Source organism: Carassius carassius, chromosome 38 (assembly GCF_963082965.1).
Source record: "Carassius carassius chromosome 38, fCarCar2.1, whole genome shotgun sequence".
Classification (NCBI taxonomy): domain Eukaryota; kingdom Metazoa; phylum Chordata; class Actinopteri; order Cypriniformes; family Cyprinidae; genus Carassius; species Carassius carassius.
The window spans coordinates 19,569,007-19,594,225 of record NC_081792.1 but is presented as its reverse complement, the minus strand read 5'-3'; the positions used below and the strand labels follow the sequence as shown (position 1 = coordinate 19,594,225).

Genomic DNA, 25,219 nt, shown 5'->3' with positions numbered 1-25,219 from the left:
TAATAATAATAATAATAATAATAATAATCGTATTATTGTTATTAGCTATTATGTCAACTATCGTCAAGAAATCATGTTTTTCTCCACAATAAACCATACAATCCACGGGCGTTTTAAGTAGCTTGTGAACATGCAGTGTATGCGCGCAAACAGATCAGGGAAGTCTGTGGTGTTGTTTTTCTCCTCGCTCTCAGTCTCTACTGGCTTCAGAACGACTCCACGGCCTCGCGATGAGCCTTTCGACCAATGACAGACCAGTGCGCACGCTGCGCGCGCCAAATGCAAACACAACGCCGAGAATTCGCCTTTTTTTCTAAAGGGGCGTATTTTTCTTGCCTATTTAATTACAAACCAACATTCAATGCACACGATACACTTTGCAACAATGTCAGGCGCCTATTTGAAACTCTCGAGTACCGTGTCAACGTGATAGTGTTGTGTAAACAGCCGGGATACGTGTTTAGAAAGGTTTTTGTGGGAAGTCTCATCAATGGAGGGTTGAGGAAGCCCGTCTTGCTACAGAAGAGGACGCTGTCGCTCCTGGATATGACCGGCATTCTCTTTCGTTTCGAGCGATCAATAAAACAGTAAGTTTGTTGATTTATTTGCACTGCTTTCTGAAAAGTGTCGCGTCGCAGGGGCAGACAGCGCGGCGGTTGCTTGCTTGCACTCTCTAAATATGGCTCCAAAACTGAAAGGCGCTTATTTACTAGCTGCTTTGCTGACTGTACACGGCGCTTTATTGCATACAAGTGCTTTTTCTCTGCAGATACGCACACGGCATTGCATGCAAACGACTTGGAGATAGCTATAGCGTCAAATGCAATTTTCTGTCGTTTGGTTGATCAAGTCTAAATAGGACATATTTAACCGTCAGAGTTTGTTATCGGGAAAAACAATCAAGGTTGAGACTGCCCATAAGCTCTGCTAAAATGGCTGACTTGTCTGTCTCGCTTCAGGATTGGTATTTAGCGCTCTGCAACCGAACTACGTCAACTGGGTCGAGAAAACACTGATGGTCTGCCCGGTGATTGGCTCGAACTATTCATGTGATATGTGCGAAGCACCCTATTGGTTCGCTTGATATATATTTATTTTTAATGTTTCAAATGGAGTGACATGCATGCTGTAAATCTGTATCTACTCATTATTAATAAGATGTTTTTGTTTACAATAAATCATTTACTTTTAATTTGTATGTTACAGCAAAAACGACGAAGGAGCAGATTAGCTGCTACGTTTTACAGTTAATGTTCTATTATGTACAGATGTTAACACATATAATTGCTAAAACAACCTGAGAAGCTTTGCAGGACTAAGGTTTTTATGTTTTAAGGCAAGACACTACATGTGAACCGGTGAATGAATTAAATCATCAAGTGTTTTGATTCGATAAATCAGAGTGCACTGAGACAGTTTTGTATTATACTTGTTATGCTTAAATATGCATATGATGCATTGTCTAATGATACATGCAATAATTTGCATGCATTTCTTTAATTAAAATGAATAAAGTTTTTATTTTTGCTGACTTATTAGACTTCAAGGTTTTACTTGAGGGGATTTTGGATATTTTTTTAATCGCTCCATAAATCTGCCAATTGTCTACTGCCTATATATATATATATATATATATATATATATATATATAACAAATATGCTAATTATAATTTTAACAATGTCTTCTTTAAAAAAAAAAAAGGAAAAGGTTGGTGTATGTACATGCTACTGAAGTAAGATCAGTAAATCAGAAATAAAACTCAATTTGAAAAAATAAAATTATGTAATCTAATTCAAATCTACTGATGCAAAAAGATAAAGTGTAATAGAACAAATAAACACTTAAATGTGTGTTTTGGATGTTTTCTTCTTACTAGTCTGAAAGAAGACATGTTCTAGAAGCAAAATGTAGCGATAGCCCAAAACTGACCAGTGCATGAAATGGTTTGGCCTGTACTCTCTTGCCTTAAGTTTTTTCAACAGTATCTGCTCAATATTTGTAAGAAATATTTAATAAACATTTATTTACATTAAGAGGACAACTCCAATGAGGAAGTTAAGAAAACGAGTTGGCCAGTCCAGGGATGGAGGCTTTGGGAGAGGAATGGTCAGAGGAGACAATCTGGGTCAAGTTGGTCCATCCAGCCATGCTGACATGGACACTTTACTCTGTCCACCTTCTCCATACAGACTGAACCTCTCTACAACCAGAGACACACTTACATATACACAGGCTCAGAAAATGGTGGAGATTGAGCTGGAAGGAAGGCTCCACCGGATCAACATCTGCAACCAGCTCTCTGTCGTAACCGAGGATGAGATGCTGGCTCAGGATCTTACAGAGTGCAACAGTAACAAAGAGAACAGTGAGCAAAAACGGGGAAACAAACAAGCCACATCTAAAAGCAAGCGGAAAGATGGCAGACACGCAGCCAAAAAGAGATCAAGCTCTCAGTATGGCTTGCGGAACCAGGTCGCCCATATCCAAACCCCCTTGCCTAAGCCTACGTTTCGTAAGGTGGACACTTTCACAGCTTCAGAGGCTCCTCCTCTTCCTGTGGCTTATTACCGCTACATGGAAAAGTCAGGTGAGGAGCTGGACAACGAGGCAGAGTATGACATGGATGAGGAGGACATGGCTTGGCTAGAGATGGTCAATCAGAAGCGTGTGTCCGATGGACATGCCTCGGTCCCCCCTGATACATTCGAGTTACTGATTGACCGACTTGAGCGAGAGTCCATTTTGGAGTCCCGGAGCCAGATGCTGTCCCAGAGCACTATTGACGAGGATGCTTACTGTTGCGTTTGCCTCGACGACGAGTGTCTCAACAGCAACGTCATCCTGTTCTGCGACATCTGTAACCTCGCCGTGCACCAGGAATGTTACGGGGTGCCTTACATCCCTGAGGGCCAGTGGCTGTGCAGGCGCTGTCTGCAGTCCCCTTCACGCCCCGTCGATTGTGTCCTCTGCCCGAATCGGGGAGGTGCATTTAAGCAAACCAGCGACGGAAGTTGGACCCACGTCATCTGTGCTATATGGATCCCTGAAGTGTGCTTTGCCAACACTGTGTTCCTGGAGCCCGTGGAGGGAGTGAAGAACATTCCTCCTGCACGATGGAAGCTCACCTGTTACCTGTGCAAACAGAAAGGCAGGGGAGCATCTATTCAGTGTCACAAAGCGAACTGCTACAGGGCATTTCACGTCACTTGTGCCCAGAGAGCCGGTCTCTACATGAAAATAGACCCGGTGCGGGAGACTGGTGCCAATGGCACTACTTTTACTGTGAAGAAGACTGCTTATTGCGAGAACCACTTGCCTCCTGGCAAAGGCACTGAGGGGGATGAAGACAATGGGTTGGTTGGGGGCAGGGGTAACAGAGGTCAAAGGTCATACACATTAGGCCCCCCGCTGCAGCAAAACCAGAATGGGAGGAAAAAAGGTTCAGCCGCACAACAGAAGAATCCGGCAGGGACCTCACGGAAGACAGGAGTGCCGCTTCTGCTGGTACCACAGATACCTTCCTTTAGGTAAATGTTTTCGTCTGGTCTTTTGTTTGTTATGTCTGGTCTTTTGATCTTACTTCACTGTAAGCATGTAGCAGAACCTTATCTTCAGTCAGTGTGGAAGTGACTTAATTCTAGTGAATGTTAAATTGATCAAAAGTGACAGTAAAGAATTTTACTTTGTAACAATTTCTATTTCAAATAAATGCTGTTTTTTTTTGTCATCTTCTATACATCAAAGAATGCTGAAAAGTATTATAGTTTCAAGAAAAACCTTAAAACGGCACAACTGTTTTCTACATGGATAATAATAAGAACTGTTTCCTGAGCTCCATATCAGGACACTGAAAACTAGGGCTGAAAATTCAGCTTTGTCATTGACAGTTATTTTATATTTTAATACAATTTTACAGTATTACTATTTTTACTTTATTTTTGATCAAGTATAAGAAACGTATTTCAAAAACATTTAAAAACAACTTACTAACACTAAGCTTTTGATTGGTCGTAGTGTAATAAATGTTACTGCAATAATGGCAAACAAATATATGCTTTAAGCATTACTATTGGGATACATCAAGAAGCTTTTGAAGGTGAACTTGACCTTCAGCCTTCTCATCCTGTAAAAAAAAGTAATTCTCAATACTGGCTGACTTGTTAAAGTCCTTTACCAGCACATTTAGGTCTAGCTCTATTCAAATATTGAACACTCAATTTTTACAAAATTTTTTTTTACAAAAATAAACACAATTGGATATCCTGTGTTACTTTAGACATGCATCATAACAGAAGAAATAAAGGTTGTGAATGTTTCATTTAGAATTTATCAGTTGGCCTTTGTCGTATTTTTTAAATAGGCTCAACAAGATTTGCACAGGGGTTTCTGTTGAAAGGAAGAATCAGTTTATGCAGAGGCTCCACAATTACTGGCTGCTAAAGCGTCACTCTCGTAATGGAGTGCCGCTCATCCGCCGGCTCCATTCTCACCTACAGGCTCAGAAGTCTGAGCAGGTTAGTGGGCTGTAACACATTACTAGGGGTGTAACAGTATACCAATGACACGGTTCGGTTCATATCACGGTTTTGGAACCAAGACTCGATTCATTTGGTTCTGTTTGCTGTGGAGGTAGGGTTCATGGCATGGCACCACTAGATTCACTTATATTACCTCCTCGCAGCATCGCCAGCACGGCCTCCTAAGGTCATAAGATAACCAAGAACGTTCCAGTTAGGTACTGTATTCATAACACTTTAGTAATTTCATGACTTATTGACAACGTAACTGCAACTTCAAACTTTTGTAAGTAATATTACCCACAGTCTATCAGAAGTCCTTTTGTTAATATTTGTCTGTGATTATTCGGTAATCATCTGTCCACTAGCATGTATGCTTGATAACACATCTTTAACATATCACATATTAAGATGCTCAGTACCGAACTTTGATGTTTTCATTCATTTAAATATTAATATTGTAAATGTTTCTATTTTTGATAGTATTTGCCACATCCCAACGAAAACAGGAATTTTACATTTAGGGTTGTCACAACGTAACTTACCTTTTTAAAAATATTTTTATTAATAGCTAGCGTTTTTGTTGTTCATGCTGGTATTTGTTAAAATAAATGTAAAGTTATTAATGACTTTGAATTCCTCATTCACTTCTGTTGAAATAGCCTTTAAAATAGTTTGGGCAAATAAGGACATAAATTAGTTTAGCTACTCACGTCCAAATAAAAAATACATTTAAAAATAAAACCGACACCAACACACAATTATCTGATCCACGACGTTACTTTGACGTCGCAGTTACTACTTGACATCATCACAAAGCTACGTTGTGGCGACAAAACAGAATTTCACTTTTCCAGTTGCCATGATGTAATTAGTGTCGTTGCCAGTGGCAAAACGAAAGTTTTTTCGTCAGATTACGTTGCAGTTATGTAACAGTTGCGTATTTTACAGCAACTAAAGTCTAAAACTTCAGATTTAACCGAGTGAAATTAGAACACTCTTTTGTACATCATTCTATCCTAGAACTGGATAAGGTACACGAAACAGGAATTATATTTTTGTGTTTTTATTTTTTATTTTATTCAATCTTATTTACTGTGTCTACTGTGAAATGTCGTATTTTCTTTGTAAAGATGTAGTGTGAAAGAAACTTACTGTTACGCAAGAAAAATATTCAGATATTGTCTGATAATAAAGTTTATATAAGGATCTATAAAATCATCATGGCCAAATGCGTTTTTCAGCTGTCTCAGAAGGAGGCGGGCTAGGCCAAGAAAGAATGTATCGCGGTATGTACCGTGGGTAGTGTATCGCCTTTTTTTCGGTTACACCCCTACACATTGTGCTTTTATTAAGAGTGTAAATAAAATGTACTTCAACTATGAATAACCAAGCCCACACAGAATCTGTGCCTGCAGAAAGCGCTGTCGATTTCTACAAATTTGCAGCACTAGTCATCACATTTTACCTGCCCTGTGTTTGTTTGTTTATTAAATATTATTGCTAGTTTAATCATGTTTTCATCTTTTAGTAACACATTTTCCTTGTTAAAATCAAGGAATTTTCTGCAGAATTCTGCAAATTTTTCCCCAAAATCAGAGCAGAAAAAGTCTACATAGGACAAAAGTTTTATTTATCAGGCGTGTTAATAGACCCAGGGTTGTTTGTACTGTATGTGCATTGTCTTCACAGATTTTCTCTTTATTCCTTTTTAGAGAGAGCCAGATGCAAAGTTGCAGGCTGTTAGAGAAGAGCTAAAGTATTGGCAGAAGCTTCGTCAGGACCTGGAAAAAGCTCGACTTCTTATTGAGCTCATACGAAAGAGAGAGAGACTTAAAAGGGAACAGGTGACATAGATCCTTTCATGTCTGTGATGTTCTTTTGTTACATTCTCAAGGCCCGATCTCTGCTAACCATCACTTATTGCCAGAACAGGTCTGAGGTAATTACTAATTCACAGCATTGATTTAATTTGGCTCTCTTCTCTCGTAAGATGAAACTTCAGCAGGCTACCCTGGAGCTGCAACTTACCCCTGCGCTGGTGTTTCTGCACTCTACACTTGAACAGCTGCAGGAGAAGGATATTGATCACATTTTTACCACACCTGTCGATTTGAAAGAGGTGAGGAAATAACAGACATTTTTATTTAATTTCAATTCTATTTTATTTAAATACTTTTTGTTTTTGTTGTTGTTTTAAATCACTTTAAATTTAGGATATTTAAGACGTCAGAGATAATTAAAATGAATGACAATAAAATATTGTATAAATAATTGAAAATGTTGCAATTTTATAAATATTGATGAAAATAAAATTTAAGTTATTATTATAAGGGCTAACTGGACCATGCTAATCACCCAAACTTTGCGGTAGTTCAAACTGTCATTCATCAGGCTGGGCTAACTTGCTAATTTTTTTAAAACCGTTGATATACATAAATGTATATCTTTACATTTTAGAAATTTGAAAAAGGGAAAAAAAGGAAAAAAAATTTGCAGACCCATTTTTAATGTTCCTGTTGTGTACATTAGCGTTTGTCTACACTGACTGGCCTTTTTATTTTAAGAGAGTAAGGAAAATCCTTATTTACCATGTCGTCTTTTAATGTTTTCCTAGGTTCCAGACTATCTAGAGTTTGTTTCTGAGCCGATGGACTTCTCTACGATGCGTGACAAGCTGGAAGCCCATAAATACTCCTCAGTGGCTGACTTGGAAAGTGATTTCAATCTCATGATATCCAACTGTCTGAGGTACAACTCCAATGACACAGTGTTCCACAAAGCTGCCATGCAACTTCGAGAGGTGGGCGGAGCTATTCTGAGACACGCCCAACTTCAGGCTCTCAGCATAGGCCTCGATCCCATCACAGGCATGCACCTGCCAGAAAAGCCCAGCTCACACAATGCCACAGTCTCCTGGTGGGATGAAGGTGAGCTTCTTTCCAATGCCAAAAGTCACCCAAACGGTGTTCAGTCTTTAAATGATGTGATTAAACATTCTGAAGTTCAAAACAATTTGCATTCGGTCATTATCTAATCACCTTCAGGTCATTTTAAGGTTTAAATAAAGGATTAAAAACACCAAAAATGTAGCCCTTGGTGCCTGAATATTAATTATAAAAAAAATTCTTTATCTCAAATGATTTACAGTTGACTTGCTGTTGGACCCAGAAAATCGTGTGCACATGTCTCCTGAAGACCAGCTGAAAACCCTGCTGGACAAACTGGATCTGGTGTCTTCTATGCGCACCAGCGGAGGTCGCACAAAACGCATGCGACTGCTGCGCAGAGAAATTAACAGCCTCCGTTACAAAATCAGCCACCAGGACCGCAACTCACTATTGCTGAATGGAAAAATTAAAGAGGAAAAGAGCGATGAGAAGATGGATTACATGACCTCTAATACAGGTAATGCAAAGTAAATAGTGTCAGAATAAAAAATAAAAAAACTGAATCACTGATAAAAAGGATCACCCCCTTCTGTCAGTATTTTATTGAACCGACCTTTTGCATTAATTACAATTTTAAGTCTGTTGGGATTATGTTGTCACATGCACAGAATGACCACTCTTTATGACCATGAATTCTTGCAACTGCTTGAGTTCCAGAGTTGCTGTAGCTCTTGGTTGCCTCTCTGACCAGTTTCCTCCTGGCTCTTTCATCCAGTTTCGAGTGACATTCTGATCCAGGGAGGGTCTGTGTTGTACCAAATACCTTCCACTTTTTAATAATAGATTTCACTGGGCTTTTTAGGCATTCAGTTGCACTACAAGGACTGAAATGCTCCAGGAAAGCTCTTTTCAGGCTGAACTAATCAAAATGAGCACAGCTGATCACAGATGAAAGTCAAATGGCATTTTGTGCCATTGAGAAGGTGATTCGCAACACTTGATTGAGTTTACAAGTTAACAAGGGTGATCCTTTTTCCAACTCAGTGATTCAGTTTTTTCTTCTTTTTCTTACATGTTGGTGTTATATCTTTCACTTGGATGTTAGAAGTTTAAATGAGTGAATACAGCTGGATAAAACAAAAATGGTGTTCATCTGCATTTCAGACTGCAAAGCAATAAATGTAATTATTTGAAAGAGGGCTATTCTTTTCCAGGCCCACTGTTGATGCCTCAATTTGCCTCAGACCATTTGCACCTTAGTAAAAAAAAAAATGCGACTATTTTCCATATCTGTAACTTCATATTTTGTTGTGACCTTATATCTGGTAATTTTCCTTTTGAGGTTTTAGTTTTATTTAAATACTATGGTAGTATTTGTTAATATTTTATTTTAATTTTTCTTTTGAATTTTTGTTTAAGTTTCAGTAGTTTTATGTGCTTTTGCGATTTTTGTATTTTTTAAATATTTATATTAAGCTTTATATTAAACTATTTTAGTTTTAGTTTGAGTTATTGTAGCATTTCAGCTTCAGCTTAATTTATTTCAGTTAGTTGCCAGTTTGGTTTGTCAGTATAGATTTTTCATTTAAGATTTAAATTTTATCTGGTTTCAGCTTTATTTTATTATTAAAATGTTTTAATAGTTTAAGTTAATAACAATGGATAATATGTTATTTTAAACTGTCTCAAATTACCTTTTTTTTAATTGAGGCACAACTGAGCTTCAGAAATGGACCATGGCAGAAAACCATACATCAAGTTATGGAAAATTACTGTTTTTAATTCAAATATTATGAGTTAATCATTTATTTTTTCCATAGCTGAAGATCCCAAGAAATCAACATTACAGAAAGTGCAAGAACCCACTTGTCCGGCCTCTTCACCTTTACCTGGAGATGCTCCACCAAACCCACCTATCTTCAGCCTTGAGACAGGGCGGACCACCGCAGCACAGTCAAATAAGCCTGGCAGCAGAAAACAGAGGGCAAAAGCAAAAGAAAGGGGCCTGAAAGAAAATCACGATCAGACTTTAGAAGAAGACAAGAACTCCAACCCTGTGATCAGGGTTTCCTCCACAAAGAGCCCATCTGATTCCCCCAAAATGGGTGTGGGTCGTCGGACATCGATCCTCTTCAAGAAAGCTAAAAATGGAACTAGACTGGCAAAGGACAAGGCTGTTTTATTGCAAAATGGAGTAGGCAAAGCTGAAAATGATGCATTGTCGGAGCAGGCCACACCAGCCAAATTATTGTCACCAGCCCCAAAATCGCCCTCTCCGTCCCCTCACCAGCTGAGATCCAGAGGACCAAGTTCATGCTCAGACAGCGAAGGAGAAAAGGCCCATTCTCCACCTGAAGAGAACGGTACTGGAATATCTTTACCAAGGCGATTACTCAAGTTTATTGACCAGTGATTTAAAAGCTGTTCACCACGATGTGCTTAATATGCTAAAGTGCTCTAATGCTCTTTATTTAGGCTTCACAAATGGACTCAAGAGACACAGCGGCAACTCGTCAGATTCAGAAAGCTGCACTCCCACCTTCCCAGCACACAGGTAATGGATGCTGTCAGCACACTGAATTGAGGGATTTAAATTAGGGGTGCTCCGATTGATCGGCTGCCGATCACTGTCAGCCTTTGGGAAGTTTGATTGGCAGTCACTATAAAGTCCGAGCTCATAAACCGCTCTCAAGCTGATGAAGCGCCGGCATGCCATGAGCCCTTTGGCATGATATGCAGTGGCACTGTCCCAATCTCTGTTCAGAACAGGGAAAATAACTATAATCTATAACAATAAGCGTTTATTTGCAAATTTAGCGTCATGTTCACAAATAAAAATTGCATTTAAAATGTTTTATGTAATTTAGAATTTATACATTTAATTTATCCTTTATACATTACAAAGTTTACTGTATATAAGTTTATGCTCATGTTTTCTTGCTGGATAAAATATGTATCCACCTCAAATCAAAAAAGCATCCCAAAAAGCACATTAAAAGTACTTGGAAACCAGTTATATGAAGGGGTATTTACACTGCCCAATTGAGATTGGATCACCTGACATACGGTATATGTTAACAGCAGGTGTTCAAGGTGCCAGTTACAAACAAGAGACTTGTATTTTAAAAACACATGTCTTTAATATTTGATGCAGTTCCTCACCTCCAAAACGCAGTCGTGGTAAACCAGCTCTCAGCAAAGTTCCTGTTGGTGAGGAGGAGAACGGTGTTTCCAATGCAAGTGAGTACAACAAAGACCTTAAACTATATTGTTCTTTTTTTTTTTTATTAATTTGTTTTGGTCAACTATCATTTTCTTTACTTTTTTTCTAGGCGAAGAAACTTCTCAGAATGATGAGATGGAACCTCTTACCTTAGTTTGGGCAAAATGTCGAGGATACCCCTCATACCCTGCAATGGTAAGGATCACACGGGCACTTGAATATATGGTTTGTTATATTCAACCTATCCTATCTTAAAGTAATGATGCTTTTCAACAGATTGTCAATCCTAATATGCCCCGGGAAGGAATTCTTCACAACGGCATCCCCATCCCTGTGCCTCCTACAGACGTTTTGGATCTGGGTCAACGCAGAAAGGAGGAGACCGAGGAGAAGCTCTTTCTTGTGCTGTTTTTTGATACAAAAAGAACCTGGTAAAGTGAAACACACATTTCATGAAACACATTTCAAACCTGCAAGTCTGTTTTAAGCCTACCAAAGTCATTGTTTTATTATTAATTGACAATCAGGCAGTGGCTGCCGTTGGACAAGCTCCATCACATGGGCATTGACGACACTGTAGACAGATTACGTCTGATGGAGGGCAAGAAACCGAATGTGCGCAAGTCAGTGCACATGGCGTATGACCGGGCGATGACACACCTGAGCCAAGTGAAGGAAAACTCAACCTTTAACCCCTCAAATTTTATATAGAGGATTTCTGTTAAATGTATTGGTAAACTGACTGTAAGGTACCAGTGAAGATACGTTCAGAACATTCAGTTGTTTATTGGTTTTTATTCCAGTGAAAGGCAGATTCATAAGCTCATTTTTATTTATTTAATAATTCTTCTGTCTTGTTTTCCTACCATCCATAACTCACTTTTAACCTTCTCATTCAACTAAGATTTTTAAGAATGTTGAAATTCACTTGTTGTAATTGCACTTATTTCTTCTGTATGTTGAAAATGTTTTGCCACTTGTTTTTATTGAACGTGAGCTGATCGTATCACTCATGTTGCCAATGTGCCAGGGTGTTCAGGCAGCAAAGTTCAGGAGCTAGATGCCTTTTGTAACACTTTACTTCGAGCTACTGGTTAATCATTCTAGCATGATCATATATGCTTTTCATCTTTATCAGATTCCAACTTCTGAGCGTCTGGTGTTCAACTACCATGACAGTTTTAAACTACTGTGAGATGCCATTGAATGAAAATAGTCATATATTTGGCAGTGCTTATACCCAGCACCTGTTTTGTGTCCTTTTTAAATTAATATGTGCTGTTTATTTGAAAGAAAAAGGATGCATCTGTTGACGAGATTGTAGTTGTCGGTGGAGAAGATCAGTGTGTAAATATAAATGCATGTAGAAAATATGCAGATGTGTTTTAAAATCTGAAATGTAAATTAATGGCAAACTTTGTAAATGTCATTTTAATTTATTTGGAGTGGTTATGGAAAAGTTATTTAATAGTAATTGAGAAGGTTTAATTTAACAGCTCTGTTGAGCTTTATATTATTCAGAAAGCATTACAACTTTAATGCAATTGTTCCTTAGTGGTCTACAGTGAGAGAACATTATAGAATAAAATACTATGTAGTCTCTTAGATCATGAATGTAGAGTAAAAAAGAAATGTTTTTTTAAAGCCTGTGGGGGAAAAAAGGTAATAGTACCAAACAAATAAAAATGTCTGAAACAGTATTTTCTCAAACGAGAAATAAAAACACTGTCGAGCTGATGTTTCCCTGTATGTCATCTGTTTACAAGCTGAACTTGAGTAATACATCTTGATCCCACACTTACACTATATTTAGCCTTCATGCAAGTAAATAAGATTTCAAAATACAACATGTACTTTGAGCTACCTCAGATTTATTCCAGCACCAATATATTAATCCTCTTGAATACAAATGTTTATGTAGTTCTCTAAAAACCATACAATGAGGATTTTCCTGTTATGCCCAGTGGGTTCAACCTAACTTATTTTGGTGGTTTTGATATTATTAGATAGGAATAAATGTCACAAATCATGACTGGCATGTCAAACAGCAAACAAACATATATACAACAGTAAGCCACTTGTATCGTGCAGTAACCTAAGAAAGACAAAAATAAAAGAACATTAATCCCATAGTAAGGACGTAATTTTATGATCTTCTGATGTTTCAGATCATGTTATTTTCATTTATTAAAATGGAGCAAGATTTGGTCTGTTTGGTTTGAAGTAGAAAACCATGTAAGACAAAAAGTCAAAGGAAACCTTTAAAATACATCACAAGTACAATGAACAAAGGTGCAGTGTGACAATGCACAGCTCCAGCAGCCAGAAACCATGATGAACAGCTCATCTTCTTCATTAACCAAATTTGATCTTTTCATTTTGTACCATAAACATTCTAATTTATGCAATTAAATGTCCATGAATATTTTTCTATTAAATAAAACAATCCAGTTATATCCTCAATAATTGTTCACTGCCACCAGCTGAGGAGAAGAAAATCCACATTTTATTGGGCCTCTTGCTACGTAAAGCTCAAAGTGTTCTGTTCTGGAATTATAAGAGTTTATAACATTCACAAAATGTGATTCGCTTTTCTTCCACATAAAATTAGATCCAGTCCAAGATGTGTCTGTCAAATAGTCCAAAAAAACTAAAAAAGCAGCTAAACGGAGTTAAGTTCGAATGCAGAGATGCACGTCGTGACATTTTAAGTTGGTCTGGTCAGTGTGCATCTGAAAGCAAATCAGTGCAGGTGGTCAGCTGATGGAGGGAATCTTGTAAATGACCAAGAAATCATAATCTGATTCAGCTCTTACTGGGGTTGGGGGTGGTGGAGTATTTTGCAGGGTATCGGATAAACAGACGGTCTTCCTCCTTCTTGATCCAGCGCAGCAGTTTGGTGATGGCATTGATGGCACAGGTTTTTGTGACAAGTGGGCTGAAGCATGTATACAACTCAAATTTACTCGTGACCTGGAATGAGAAATTAAAGGAATAGTTCAGACCAAATATGCCAATTTGCTTTTTATCAGCTGTTTGGACTCTCATTCTGACGGCACCCATTCACTGCAGAGGATCCATTGATGAACAATACTACATTTCTCCAAATCTGTTTTAATGAAGAAATTAACACGCCTATATTTTGGATGGCCTGAGGGTGAATACATTTTCAGCAAATTTGAATTTTGATTGAAATTGCTTTATGCAACACGTAATGAACCTGAGAAAATTATAAAGATTCCCACCTAATAATCAATCACAAAGTGACTCCATTTGGAGCAAGGTCAAGAGGATCCTCATTTGCAAATTGCTCACAGGCCTTGAAGGTAACTTGATCTTTTAAGGTCTGCGCAGAGAGCTTGTGAAAGCGCCAGGCAAGATAGAAAGCACAGCATCAACATGTTTTGCCTTTGGAGGACTGAGAACAGATGCATGTGACAGCAGTTATTATTCACATACCCAGGCCAGCAGAGTCTCACGTTCGGCCACATGATAGATGAGCTTGAGGGGACGTGAGGTGCTGTGGATTCGGCCGTGCATGTCTCTGTACAGGTCCAGGAGTCTCATCTGCTCCTCCTCACTGCTGTAAGGGGCTTCCATCTCTGGGCTGCGGGAAAACCATGAGACCGAGAGGAAAACAAATGTGGTTTTGTGCATTAGATCTCATTTCTGTATGTCATTCATCAATGTTTTCAGAAATTATATTAGTAGCCCCACATTGTACCACACATCTTATGACAAACAGAGCACTTTCAATAAAACCACTGCAGTCTGTGGGTATCAATCAATAGAATTAATTTTGAAAACATGCTTTCAATTACTGTCCTCCATGACATTCATTTGAGAAATGTGTGTGAGCATGAGCTCAGGTATAGAGTGAAAATATTAATCTCACAGATACGGTTCAAAAAGTTGGTTATGAAGATGCTGATAAAAAAATCTAACATCATGAAGTCAGCCTTAGTGAAAGACTTTATCTCCTATTCAGCAAAAATAAAACTTTAAATGCATTTAAAAATTTGTAAATTGAAAACAACTAAAACGTCAGAGTTTTTATTGTACTGTTTACATATAGTATTTGTTAAAATTTTGACTTCGCTTTTATTTTTCCTTTTTCCATGTTTATCAGTTTGACATACTTTTCAATTAACCTTAAATTATTTTTATTTAATTTTTAAAAGTTATTTTATTACTTGAATTAATTTCACTGCATCGTAGCGCATACATTTATTTTATGTGGGTTAATCTCATAAAAACAGGTCCAGCTCACATTTGATCTAAAAATCAAAAGGAAAAAAGCAATTATCTCTTGCATTAAGAAAGTTAATACTTTTTACATTGTAACACTATTTTATGACACCTAAGTGAAGTGACATTCAGCCAAGTATGGTGACCCATACTCAGAATTTTTGCTCTGCATTTAACCCATCCAAAGTGCACACACACAGAGCAATGAACACACACACACACACTGTGAGCACACACCCGGAGCAGTGGGCAGCCATTTATGCTGCGGCGCCCGGGGAGCAGTTGGGGGTTCAGTGCCTTGCTCAAGGGCACCTGAGTCGTGGTATTGAAGGTGGAGAGAGAACTGTACATGCACTCCCCCCACCCACAATTCCTGCCGGCCCGGGACTCAAACTCACAGCCTTTCGATTGGGAGTCCGACTCTCTAACCATTAGGCCACGACTTCCTAAGCACATATTCCCCTAAATGTAAACGTGTTTTTGTTTTTTTTTGGACAAAATAGTATAGCAAGTCATTTTTAATATCTGCATTTATCCGTTAGCAGCCATAAAATAAAAGCTCATTAGAACTAAAAAAAATTTCTTGATGGTACTAAACTAAAATATATAATTTCTTACTTTTTTCTGTTTTATTTTGGGATGAAATAAGAGCTGGACAGGTTTTGTGAGCTTCTCAAACGACTCACCTGGTGAACTGTGTTAGCTGGCGATGGTTGTCGGGCACATCAAAAGGCTTGTACATGAAATGCCTGAGGTCAGATACTCCCACCTGACTAACGCTGTACGAATGAGCTTTCGCTATGGAGCTGAGCGCATTCTGCGTTTGCATAGCCTCCTCGATCTTCCTCTTACACCCGGCCACCGAATAAAACGCCTCTTTATCAGTAGAGAGAAGAACCAGACAAACAGTGCATTCAGGAGGGTCCAGATATGAGATGTACGCATAAAAGTAACAGTCAGGGTTAAAACTGGGCAGGCAGATGGGCGTCCAGATCTCCCCAGCCTGGAAGGCAGACGAGGCCCCGATGAGGTTTAGCAGGAGGTGGAGGTCAGCAGGCTCCAGTCGGGCCTCGTCAATGACCATCTTCTCTTGCACTATGGTGAGCAGCTGGTTCTTGGCTATGAGGATGGAGAAGACCAGGTTAGCAGTGATGGCCTTCTGGAGAATCTGACTGAGGGAGTCCCTGAGAGACGAGGCCAAGGGGAGACAGTGCACGGCGGAGAGTAGGAAGCTGGGGTCTGAATCTACGAGGTTTAGGAGGCCGTCGAGAATCTTCTCCGAGCCGGCCAGCAGACGACGCAGGTCATAGTTCTTCTTGTGCTCGAAGATGCGGGTGATGCTGGCCTGCGTGAGCATGCTGATGATCTGGTTGTAGACGTAGAGCAGTTCGTTCCGGAGCTGCTGCTCTGATTGACGGCTGCTGGAGACGGACACCAGCACCAGAGGACCCAGCTGCATGAACACAACTGTGTGCTCATCTATCGGGGAGAAGAACAGAAGCAAAGAATCCTGCTCAAGTTATTTAAGAATGATTACTTGGTATATGATTAATTGTTCTTGGGTCTAACGCAACAATTATACAAGAATTTGTTCACATTTGTACTAATGTAGATTTATGTATTTACTTTTTTTTTTTTTAATGATGTTTTTTATTTATTTACTTAAAAAAAAAAATAGTTTCCATAAAAATATTTAGCAGCACAATTGTTTTCAACATTGATAATATGAAATGTTTCTTGAGAATCAAATCAGCATATTAGAATGATTTCTGAAGGATCATGTGACACTGAAGACTGGAGTAATGATGCTGAAAATTCAGCTTTGCCATCATAAGAATAATTTACATTTTAAAATATATTAAAATAGAAAAAGCTATTTTAAACTGAAATAATATTTTACAATATTACTATTTACTTTCATCAAATAAATCCAGCCTTGGTGAGCATAAGAGATTTTTCATTTAAACATTTAAAATCTGACGAGCCAAATTTTTGTACATAAGTGTATTTTTTTTTAAATAAAATATATGATAGAATACAAGACAGCTAATAAAAATAAAATAAAAATGAAAAACCTACAATATATTCAACCCAATTTAACAATGTTTTCTTTATGCAAAGTATTAATGAAATAATGATTAATTGTTCATCCAAATTAATTCGAAAGATTTTCAGATCAGTGAAATTAAATTTAACACTTTAGATACTCTTTAGATACACTTTAGATGTCACAGGATATAAGAGGGTGGAGCTTTCACGTTTTAGAAAAGCATTTGATTGGACAAAGATTTGCAAACACTGTTAAGTGCAAGTCTGGTCATTAATATTTTCATTAATATATTCATATTTTCATTAATATATTAACATTTTCCATGCACGTTTATGAGTAAATGAGCTATTGAAGCATGCATTTTTGATTTTTACGGGGTCTTTGAGCCAATCATTTAGAAGTCACTTACCGGAATAGACCGAACGGATGATGTTGTCTCCACTTTGAACGAAGGACACCAGGGCCATCATCACTCCCATGGTGGAGGACAGGGCCTCCTCACTTCCATATCGGGAGTAGATGGGCTTCCCAGCCTCGCTCAGCACAAACACATGCTTCCTGTGCTGTCTCCAACTATCCGCCGTCACATCCTCGTTCCTGTGCGAGGAAGGTCCCAGAGGAGTGCCAGTCTCGGATAAAGGGGACGAGACTTCTTCAATACCCAATCCCTGCTCTTCGATCTGACGCCGGGCTAACATGGTTACGACAAACTCACCCGAGCCATCATGGCCAATGTCCGCTAGTGCAGAGTCCTCCGACGCTTTCCCAGAATCAGTCTCTGAACCACCGGCACACAGAGCACGGTCTTCATCAATGTGGAGCTTTTGCATATCTGTTGAAGGCTCTTGTGACTGGCAGTTCTCTATTGGTTTAGGGTCTGCTGACTCCAAGAGCCCCTCTGGGTCTGAAGGCATCCTGTGATCTTCATTCACACAATGGTTTTCTGATGGGACATCACTATCTGAGTATGCAACATCTGGAAAGCAGAGTAGAATCAGCAGGTTAGCCACTATAACACACGTTTGACTAGTGAACTAGCGCAAAGCCTTACCTGTCTGATCCAGATGTTGTGGAAGGATGGATGGATCACATATCTTCACCTCCTCCTCCATATTTCCACTTTCTTGACTCACCTGATCTATGTCAACATGCAAACATCTGAATTTATAACGAAAAAGTGACTTAATAACACCAAATCAAACGGCAAATATTTCAGCAAAGCAATTTAATGAATGGAGCTTCGTACTTCGTGTACAAATGTGACGTTTAAACACGTTTAATCTGATTACTGGTGTTATCCCATATCTGCAGCGCTCCTGGAGTTTGAACAAACTTTAATAATGATGAATGACTACTAATCGCAGTTATTTAAATAATAAGGATTGGTTCAAACTACAGAGCTATCAAGCTGATTACAGGACAGTAACTTCAGCTAGTCTAACGTTACGATGTTTATGGGAAAAGCTCATGATCTCCCGCAATAAAGGATTCCTCTCGTGAACTGATTTACTAATCGTCATAATCACATGCATGTCTGATTGAATAAATTATTAACGATAAATCAAAACCAAGATCATCCTTAGCTTAATCTGACTCAGCCGGCGGCTGCTCCAGGAAGCCTGACGTAAAAAAACACTGCAAAATAAATACCAACAACCACTTCCGGTTGACATGTTTCAAAATAGAAGGCCATGAAAAAATATATCAAGAGTGAGACCACATTCTAATTTTCTATAAATACACTAGATTTATAAGAATGTGTGCGAGTGTCTGTGTATGTATGTATATACAATCGTGACCAAAAGTTCTGAGAATTACATAAATATTAGTTTTCAAAAAGTTTGCTGCTAAATTGGTTTTAGATCTTTGTTTCAGTTGTTTCTGTGATGTACTGAAATATAATTACAAGCACTTCATACGTTTCAAAGGCTTTTATCGACAATTACATGACATTTATGCAAAGAGTCAGTATTTGCAGTGTTGGCCCTTCTTTTTCAGGACCTCTGCAATTCGACTGGGCATGCTCTCAATCAACTTCTGGGCCAAATCCTGACTGATAGAAACCCATTCTTTCATAATCACTTCTTGGAAGTTTGTCAGATTTAGTGGGTTTTTGTTTGTCCACCCGCCTCTTGAGGATGGACCACAATTTCTCAATGGGATTAAGATCTGGGGAGTTTCCAGGCCATGGACCCAAAATTTCAACATTTTGGTCCTCGTGCCACTTAGTTATCACTTTTGCCTTATGGCACGGTGCTCCATCGTGCTGGAAAATGCATTGTTCTTCACCAAACTGTTGTTGGATTGTTGTAAGAAGTTGCTGTTGGAGGGTGTTTTGGTACCATTCTTTATTCATGGCTGTGGTTTTGGGCAGAATTGTGAGTGAGCCCACTCCCTTGGATGAGAAGCAACCCCACACATGAATGGTGTCAGGATGCTTTACTGTTGGCATGACACAGGACTGATGGTAGCGCTCACCTTTTCTTCTCCGGACAAGCCTTTTTCCAGATGCCCCAAACAATCGGAAAGGGGCTTCATCGGAGAATATGACTTTGCCCCAGTCCTCAGCAGTCCATTCACTATACTTTCTGCAGAAGATCAATCTGTCCCTGATGTTTTTTTTGGAGAGAAGTGGCTTCTTTGTGCCCTTCTTGACACCAGGCCATCTTCCAAAAGTCTTCGCCTCACTGTGCGTGGGACGCCCTGAAGCCTTCTTTACAAGAATTAAACCTCTTTCCTTGAAGTTCTTGATGATCCTATAAATTGTTGATTTAGGTGCAATCTTAGTAGCCACAATATCCTTGCCTGTGAAGCCATTTATCTGCAACGCAATGATGGCTGCACGCAATTCTTTGCAGGTCACCATGGTTAACAATGGAAGAACAATGATTTCAAGCATCACCCTCCTTTTAACATGTCAAGTCTGCCATTCTAACCCAATCAGCCTGACATAATGATCTCCAGCCTTGTGCTCGTCAACATTCTCACCTGAGTTAACAAGACGATTACTGAAATGATCTCAGCAGGTCCTTTAATGACAGCAATGAAATGCAGTGGAAAGGTTTTTTGGGGATTAAGTTAATTTTCATGGCAAAGAAGGACTATGCAATTCATCTGATCACTCTTCATAACATTCTGGAGTATATGCAAATTGCTATTATAAAAACTTAAGCAGCAACTTTTCCAATTTCCAATATTTATGTAATTCTCAAAACTTTTGGCCACGACTGTACACACACACACACACATATACAGCTGTTCAAATATTTGGGATTAGTAATAATTGTTTTTTTTTTAGAAGTATTTAAAGATCATCAAGGCTGCATTTATTTTATTTTTTTTCTGTATTTTTGATCAAATAAATGCAGTCTTGATAAGCATAAAAGACTTCTTTAAAAAAAAAAAAAAAAGTCTCACTGATCTCAAACTTGACTATATATATATATATATGTGTGTGTGTGTGTGTGTGTGTGTGCACGCACGTGTATATCTATCTATTTGTTATTCTGTATATTTCCATGTTAATACACATAAATATATATCTATATACACAATATATAAACTTATACAATTACATATATAATATGCACAATATATACAATTTGTACTTAGCAATTGATATATATATCAATTGTGTGTGTGTGTATGTTTCATATGTTATGAAATTAGATTTTCAGAAACTAGAGGAACCTCAAGTTTCACTAAATACTTCTGTACGGTATGCAAACATCAAAGCATGAATTTGAATTGTTTATTGTTCATCTTTAAATAACCAAAAACCTGCAGCTTGCTGTGCTGCATTGTTCAATATTGGAAAAATGAGAAGAAAAATCACAATATTTTCAAAATTCTTATACTAATAATAAGTATAATTTGTTTTGCTGAAATAATGAAAACACCTGATAATAATAAACAGTTGAGTTGATATTTTTTATATTAATTTTACAATGTGTATTTATTTAAACGCACCTAACTAGGTCCATGACGCTTAATGAAATTAAGGAAAATGGGTTAGCCAAAAAAATGAAAAAGAAAAAAGATCAAAATACAGTGGTATTTATAAAGAGTGGAGAGGAAGAAACATTGCAATGTGTTGAAATGTAGAAATGCAGCTGTTCTGTGGTTTGTGCTGCCAGTTGTGCTGTCCATTATATCAACTGCAGTCTGGAGAAGATTCTCTGTGCATTGCATTTTTCTTCAAGCTGTCGAGGTATTCTTGTTGTGAAGCAGCCAGAACTGAGGCCAGAACGTCATCATCTTCCCAATCTGTTAAACCTAAAAACAAATCAACCACCTAATTAACTAAGTTTGTTTAAAGACATGTATTGTAAATCAACAAACATTTATACAGAAGCATATGATGCTTTACCGAAGGCAGTAGGTGACATATCCTGCATTAGAGTCCTGTAGCCCAAAGTTGGGTAGAGAGACACGAGGGAAGAGTTGGCAGAAGACTGATGACTTGGACCTTGAAAAGAAGTCCAGGAAGAACCAGTCATTAAGCAAGAAATGCATATTAGTGTAAACATAGAAAACATACATATACATAGATACCTGGGGCACATGGTGACGGGGGTTTAGGAAAAACCAGAGAAGCTCCAGCTGGGGAGGGGGGTTTGACAGGGGGTTCAGGGTGAGCCGGGCCTGGATGCTCTGGAGAGGGTGCAGAGCTGCGCTGGCGGGGAGACCGGCATCCCCAGTCCTCAAAGCCACTGGATGTAGCAGCTGTGGCAGAACTGCAGGTGGCACTAGCTTTACGAGGCTGAATGGAAAAGCAGAGAGGCAAATGTTTCAGAGTTGTTTAAACTTTTTTGTTTGATTAGCACGGGTGGGATGGTTTCATACCTGTCTTGCTTGCTTCTCTTGGTCCTGAAGCCACTGCAAGTAGGACTCACGAGCCACCTGCTCCTCGATGGCCTCATTGGTGGCCTCCCAATCAGATGCTCTCTTCTTGTCCTCCAGCATCTGCTGCTCAATCCAAGACTCCTCAGACGTCTTAATAGCGTTTTTCATGAGACTCTGGTCAGCATGCTAAACTCCAACAAAATAACAAATATTAAAGTAACAGTTCATCCAAAAAATAAAAATGTACTCGCCATCAGGCCATAAAAGATGTTTATAGGTTTGTTTCTTTATCATCTGGGGACTGGTGATTACATTATGCTCACCAGTAGATCCTTTTCAGTGAATGGGTGCAGTCAGAATGAGAGTTCAAACAGCTGATAAAAAGATTACAGTAATCCACACAACTGCAATCCATCAATTAATGCCTTGTGAGTTGTTTATTAGCTGTTGAACTCTCGCTCTGATGGCACCCATTCACAGCAGAGGATCCATTGGTAAGCAAGTGATGTAATGCTAAACTTATGAAGACAACCCATCCCCATCTTGGATGGCCTGAGGGTGAGTACATTCTCAGCAAAATTACTGAGTGAAATATTATAAGGGTAAACACATATGAATCTTATTCACAACACCTACCCCCGGTTTGAAGGAGGGGAGGCCCAGCCCTACCCCAATACTGGCCTTGAAGGGATTCACCACAGAGTTGTAATGGATGTTTTTATGGTAACTGACACGTATCGGCTCGTCTTTATTCTCTTGGATGCCATGGAACGTATTTATTGGCTCTGGAAATTGGGGATTTTTAAATAAAATTAAAATGTATTTCCTCTTCTTTTCTCAAATATACCACAGACAGCCTATAAGATGCCAGGAATTTAACAGATATTAACTAACCTATGCCATACTGGTAAACCTCCACCGGCCGGTTGTACATTTCTGCCATGGCCTGCATCTCAATGTGATTCCCATGACAGTTGTTCTTCCTCTTTCTGTTAATGTATGTGGTGAAGTCCTCTGTGACATAACTGGAGAAGTAATCTGCATTTTTCGTCTGCAATGCAAGTATAAACAAAAAATCTAAGCGGCACCTTGGTCAATAATTCAAAAGGGTAAAGTTCACATTTCGCATTTATTTAAATGCAAATAATTTATTCTTAAATATGAAACTGACTCACCAAATAATCCATACACTGCTTCCGTACCACATCGTGCATGTCTTGGTCCCCATATACTTGATCAGCTTTAAAAAAAAATGATAAAAGCGCATAACAAAATCACAATTTTTTTTTAAATGTAAACTCAAAACATTAATAAAAACAGAAATTATAGATTTTTTTAAAGGTTTTAATAATTTCCATCACTACTTTAGGACTGAAAAACTGATATTTCAAGGGTTTCTTTAATTGTGGAAACCCTGCCACAATGTAGTACCTATGCGCTGAAAAAGCACATGACTACATCTGCACAGCTAAATGATAATTTCAGCAAATTCAAAGCACAGCATATATCCTAAAGACAAACTAACTCAGCTTTCAAGTAATAAACTCTTAAAAAGACACAGAAGAGAAATATTACCGACTGCTCTGAAAAGACATGCTCCATCTTCGTTCATTTTTTTTATTTCAAAGCCTTTCTTTTCCCTCAAGGCTTTCTCAAACCATTCTTCTTGCTGTAGGCCAAAAGGTAACCAGGAAAGTATATTATATTACAACGAGCACATACATAACACCAAAATAGACAGTGTCTCCAAAATGTATTTGGGCATACAGTTTAATAGTTGGTTAAAAAAAAAAATTCTGTCAAACATCCAATTATGTAGGTTTACTTGTATGAGGTTATGTCCATAATTTCAACAATTTTTTTTGTGTGTGCATTTACTGAACTTTTAACTGTATTTTCATAGAATTAATTAAGTCAATAATTAAAAGACCAAAACTCAAAACAGAATTGGAAAGAAATTAGGGGGTTAATAACGAGAGAATTTTCATTCAGTCTAGTAACATTACTGTATTTCTTAGGAAAATCTATTTATTTTCTTTCAATTATGAATGACATTAAAAACGTTTACAGTAACAGTGAATGTGTAGAGATAATTAAGAACAGCAGCTACACATTTAATGCATTTTAGAGGATAACACAACTGGCAACCTGTTGCCAACCTTGTGTTGCCAAGTATCCTGACAAACGGCAGTTTGATACCTGCTCGACAGTGGCGGGGTCCACCACCTGAAGACTGGCCGCATTCTCATACTCATCCTCACTGTTGTTGCCTCCAGCTCCGTCCTCGGATTCTGAGACTGGACTACTGCCCCCTCCTCCACCTCCGCCTCCCACTCTACCTCCTCCACCTGTCAGACCGATGGAGCACACCGCCTGTCGTCTGCGCTTGCTGAGTCCGGGTCCCGAGCAGCAGCTTCCAACAACACCTGCACCGCAGGGCACCTCGACACGACTCGCAACCACAACCGAGTTCGCGTTCCCTTCGCACTGCACGACCGGTGCTCCAGCGGGACCTGGCTGCGGGGAGGCCTGCTGCGGGCGAGCGCTCGCCTCGATCCGCCGCTCCTCTCTGGACGTGTGCGGTGTGGCCTGGTATGTCCACGGTGGCGGAGAGGCCCTGGGTCTGGACCCCGATCGTCCTGCGAGGGGATGAGGGTGCGACTCAGAGCCGCCTCTTCTGTCCGCTTCGTCCGTATGATCCCCGCCACCGGCTGTAGAGGCCGGTTTCTTCTTCGGGAGGATTGTCATCGCTGGCCCAGCGTGCGGTGATGTGTGTTGTTATGAGTTACACGCAGATCATAAACTGCCGTTTTCGCTTGTCTGTGAACAGTTTGCTCGCTGCATGTATAGTTACACCCGTCCTAACATAATACGGGGTCTCGGCGAATCAACACAGTCGTCACAGATCGACTTTATTTCTTTCGTAACACCTAAAGACCGAGCGTTTGACACAAACATCAACAAACCACAATGCGATTTTTACGTCACTTCCGACCCTTGCTCAGCTTTGTCCTGTCAAATGGGCTCATATTGCTTTGTACTGCCCCCTAGCGCATTAACACTTCTATTGACTGTGATTCTTGACCCTTTTCCCAGTATTTCCCATAATTTGTGTCATTTAAGAGATAGTTTTTATAGAAAGTTTGAATCTAAAAACCTATTTTTCAAATACTTCACCATTCACACATACTAAGTCAATGAGAAACTAATATGATTTTATATGATTGGGAATGGGAACAATGGGTAAAAATCCCCAGAGTAAAGGGACCATTGAATGCAATTCTGTTCTAAACACTATGAGAACAAAAACACTCACAATCACAAACATATGATTTCTTACATATCAATTTATTTTTCAGGATTTTTTTTTAATATTTTTTTCCAACATGCATTGAATCAATATATTTTACATCTCTTAAATGAAAACGAGACACCCACAAAATT

The 25,219-nt window shown here is 38.9% G+C and overlaps 3 protein-coding genes across 4 annotated transcripts; 1 reads left to right on the top strand and 2 right to left on the bottom strand.

Annotated features, from left to right (window-relative positions):
- The first annotated feature begins 151 nt into the window (after positions 1-151).
- Positions 152-12,369, top strand: LOC132119518 (bromodomain and PHD finger-containing protein 3-like). Of its 2 annotated transcripts, none has more exons than XM_059529556.1 (13): positions 152-587; positions 2,036-3,528; positions 4,362-4,515; positions 6,234-6,365; positions 6,512-6,640; positions 7,136-7,448; positions 7,669-7,926; positions 9,230-9,772; positions 9,885-9,963; positions 10,564-10,649; positions 10,742-10,827; positions 10,909-11,063; positions 11,160-12,369. In XM_059529556.1, the coding sequence occupies exons 2-13, from the start codon at positions 2,048-2,050 to the stop codon at positions 11,341-11,343; spliced, it is 3,600 nt and encodes a 1,199-aa protein (XP_059385539.1). In that variant the 5' UTR covers positions 152-587; positions 2,036-2,047; the 3' UTR covers positions 11,344-12,369. The 2 variants fall into 2 exon arrangements, with proteins under 2 accessions (XP_059385539.1, XP_059385540.1); XM_059529557.1 differs by lacking the exon at positions 152-587 and adding an exon at positions 598-1,056.
- A 925-nt stretch (positions 12,370-13,294) lies between these two features.
- On the bottom strand, positions 13,295-17,933 carry LOC132119517 (vacuolar fusion protein MON1 homolog B-like). Its single transcript, XM_059529554.1, has 5 exons — positions 17,340-17,933; positions 15,567-16,359; positions 14,092-14,239; positions 13,449-13,605; positions 13,295-13,364 (listed from the first exon to the last, which is right to left on the bottom strand). The coding sequence occupies exons 1-5, from the start codon at positions 17,842-17,844 to the stop codon at positions 13,354-13,356; spliced, it is 1,614 nt and encodes a 537-aa protein (XP_059385537.1). The 5' UTR covers positions 17,845-17,933; the 3' UTR covers positions 13,295-13,353.
- A 2,908-nt stretch (positions 17,934-20,841) lies between these two features.
- Positions 20,842-24,767, bottom strand: LOC132119516 (OTU domain-containing protein 5-A-like). Its single transcript, XM_059529553.1, has 9 exons — positions 23,975-24,767; positions 23,351-23,444; positions 22,951-23,015; positions 22,670-22,826; positions 22,412-22,560; positions 21,776-21,961; positions 21,485-21,692; positions 21,300-21,398; positions 20,842-21,205 (listed from the first exon to the last, which is right to left on the bottom strand). The coding sequence occupies exons 1-9, from the start codon at positions 24,521-24,523 to the stop codon at positions 21,084-21,086; spliced, it is 1,629 nt and encodes a 542-aa protein (XP_059385536.1). The 5' UTR covers positions 24,524-24,767; the 3' UTR covers positions 20,842-21,083.
- Positions 24,768-25,219: the final 452 nt, after the last annotated feature.

Excerpts from the sequence above, each read along its gene's own strand:
- LOC132119517 (XM_059529554.1), bottom strand. The coding sequence starts at position 17,844 with ATGCCTTCAGACCCAGAGGGGCTCTTGGAGTCAGCAGACCCTAAACCA. Across the intron at positions 14,240-15,566 it reads CAGCTAACACAGTTCACCAG|CCCAGAGATGGAAGCCCCTT; the intron begins GTGAGTCGTTTG and ends GTTTTCCCGCAG. Across the intron at positions 13,606-14,091 it reads GTGAGACTCTGCTGGCCTGG|GTCACGAGTAAATTTGAGTT; the intron begins GTATGTGAATAA and ends TTCTCATTCCAG.
- LOC132119518 (XM_059529556.1), top strand. The coding sequence starts at position 2,048 with ATGAGGAAGTTAAGAAAACGAGTTGGCCAGTCCAGGGATGGAGGCTTT. Across the intron at positions 6,641-7,135 it reads CACCTGTCGATTTGAAAGAG|GTTCCAGACTATCTAGAGTT; the intron begins GTGAGGAAATAA and ends ATGTTTTCCTAG. Across the intron at positions 9,773-9,884 it reads TTCTCCACCTGAAGAGAACG|GCTTCACAAATGGACTCAAG; the intron begins GTACTGGAATAT and ends CTCTTTATTTAG.
- LOC132119516 (XM_059529553.1), bottom strand. The coding sequence starts at position 24,523 with ATGACAATCCTCCCGAAGAAGAAACCGGCCTCTACAGCCGGTGGCGGG. Across the intron at positions 21,962-22,411 it reads TCCCCTCCTTCAAACCGGGG|CATGCTGACCAGAGTCTCAT; the intron begins GTAGGTGTTGTG and ends GTTGGAGTTTAG. Across the intron at positions 21,206-21,299 it reads TATGTCACCTACTGCCTTCG|GTTTAACAGATTGGGAAGAT; the intron begins GTAAAGCATCAT and ends ATTTGTTTTTAG.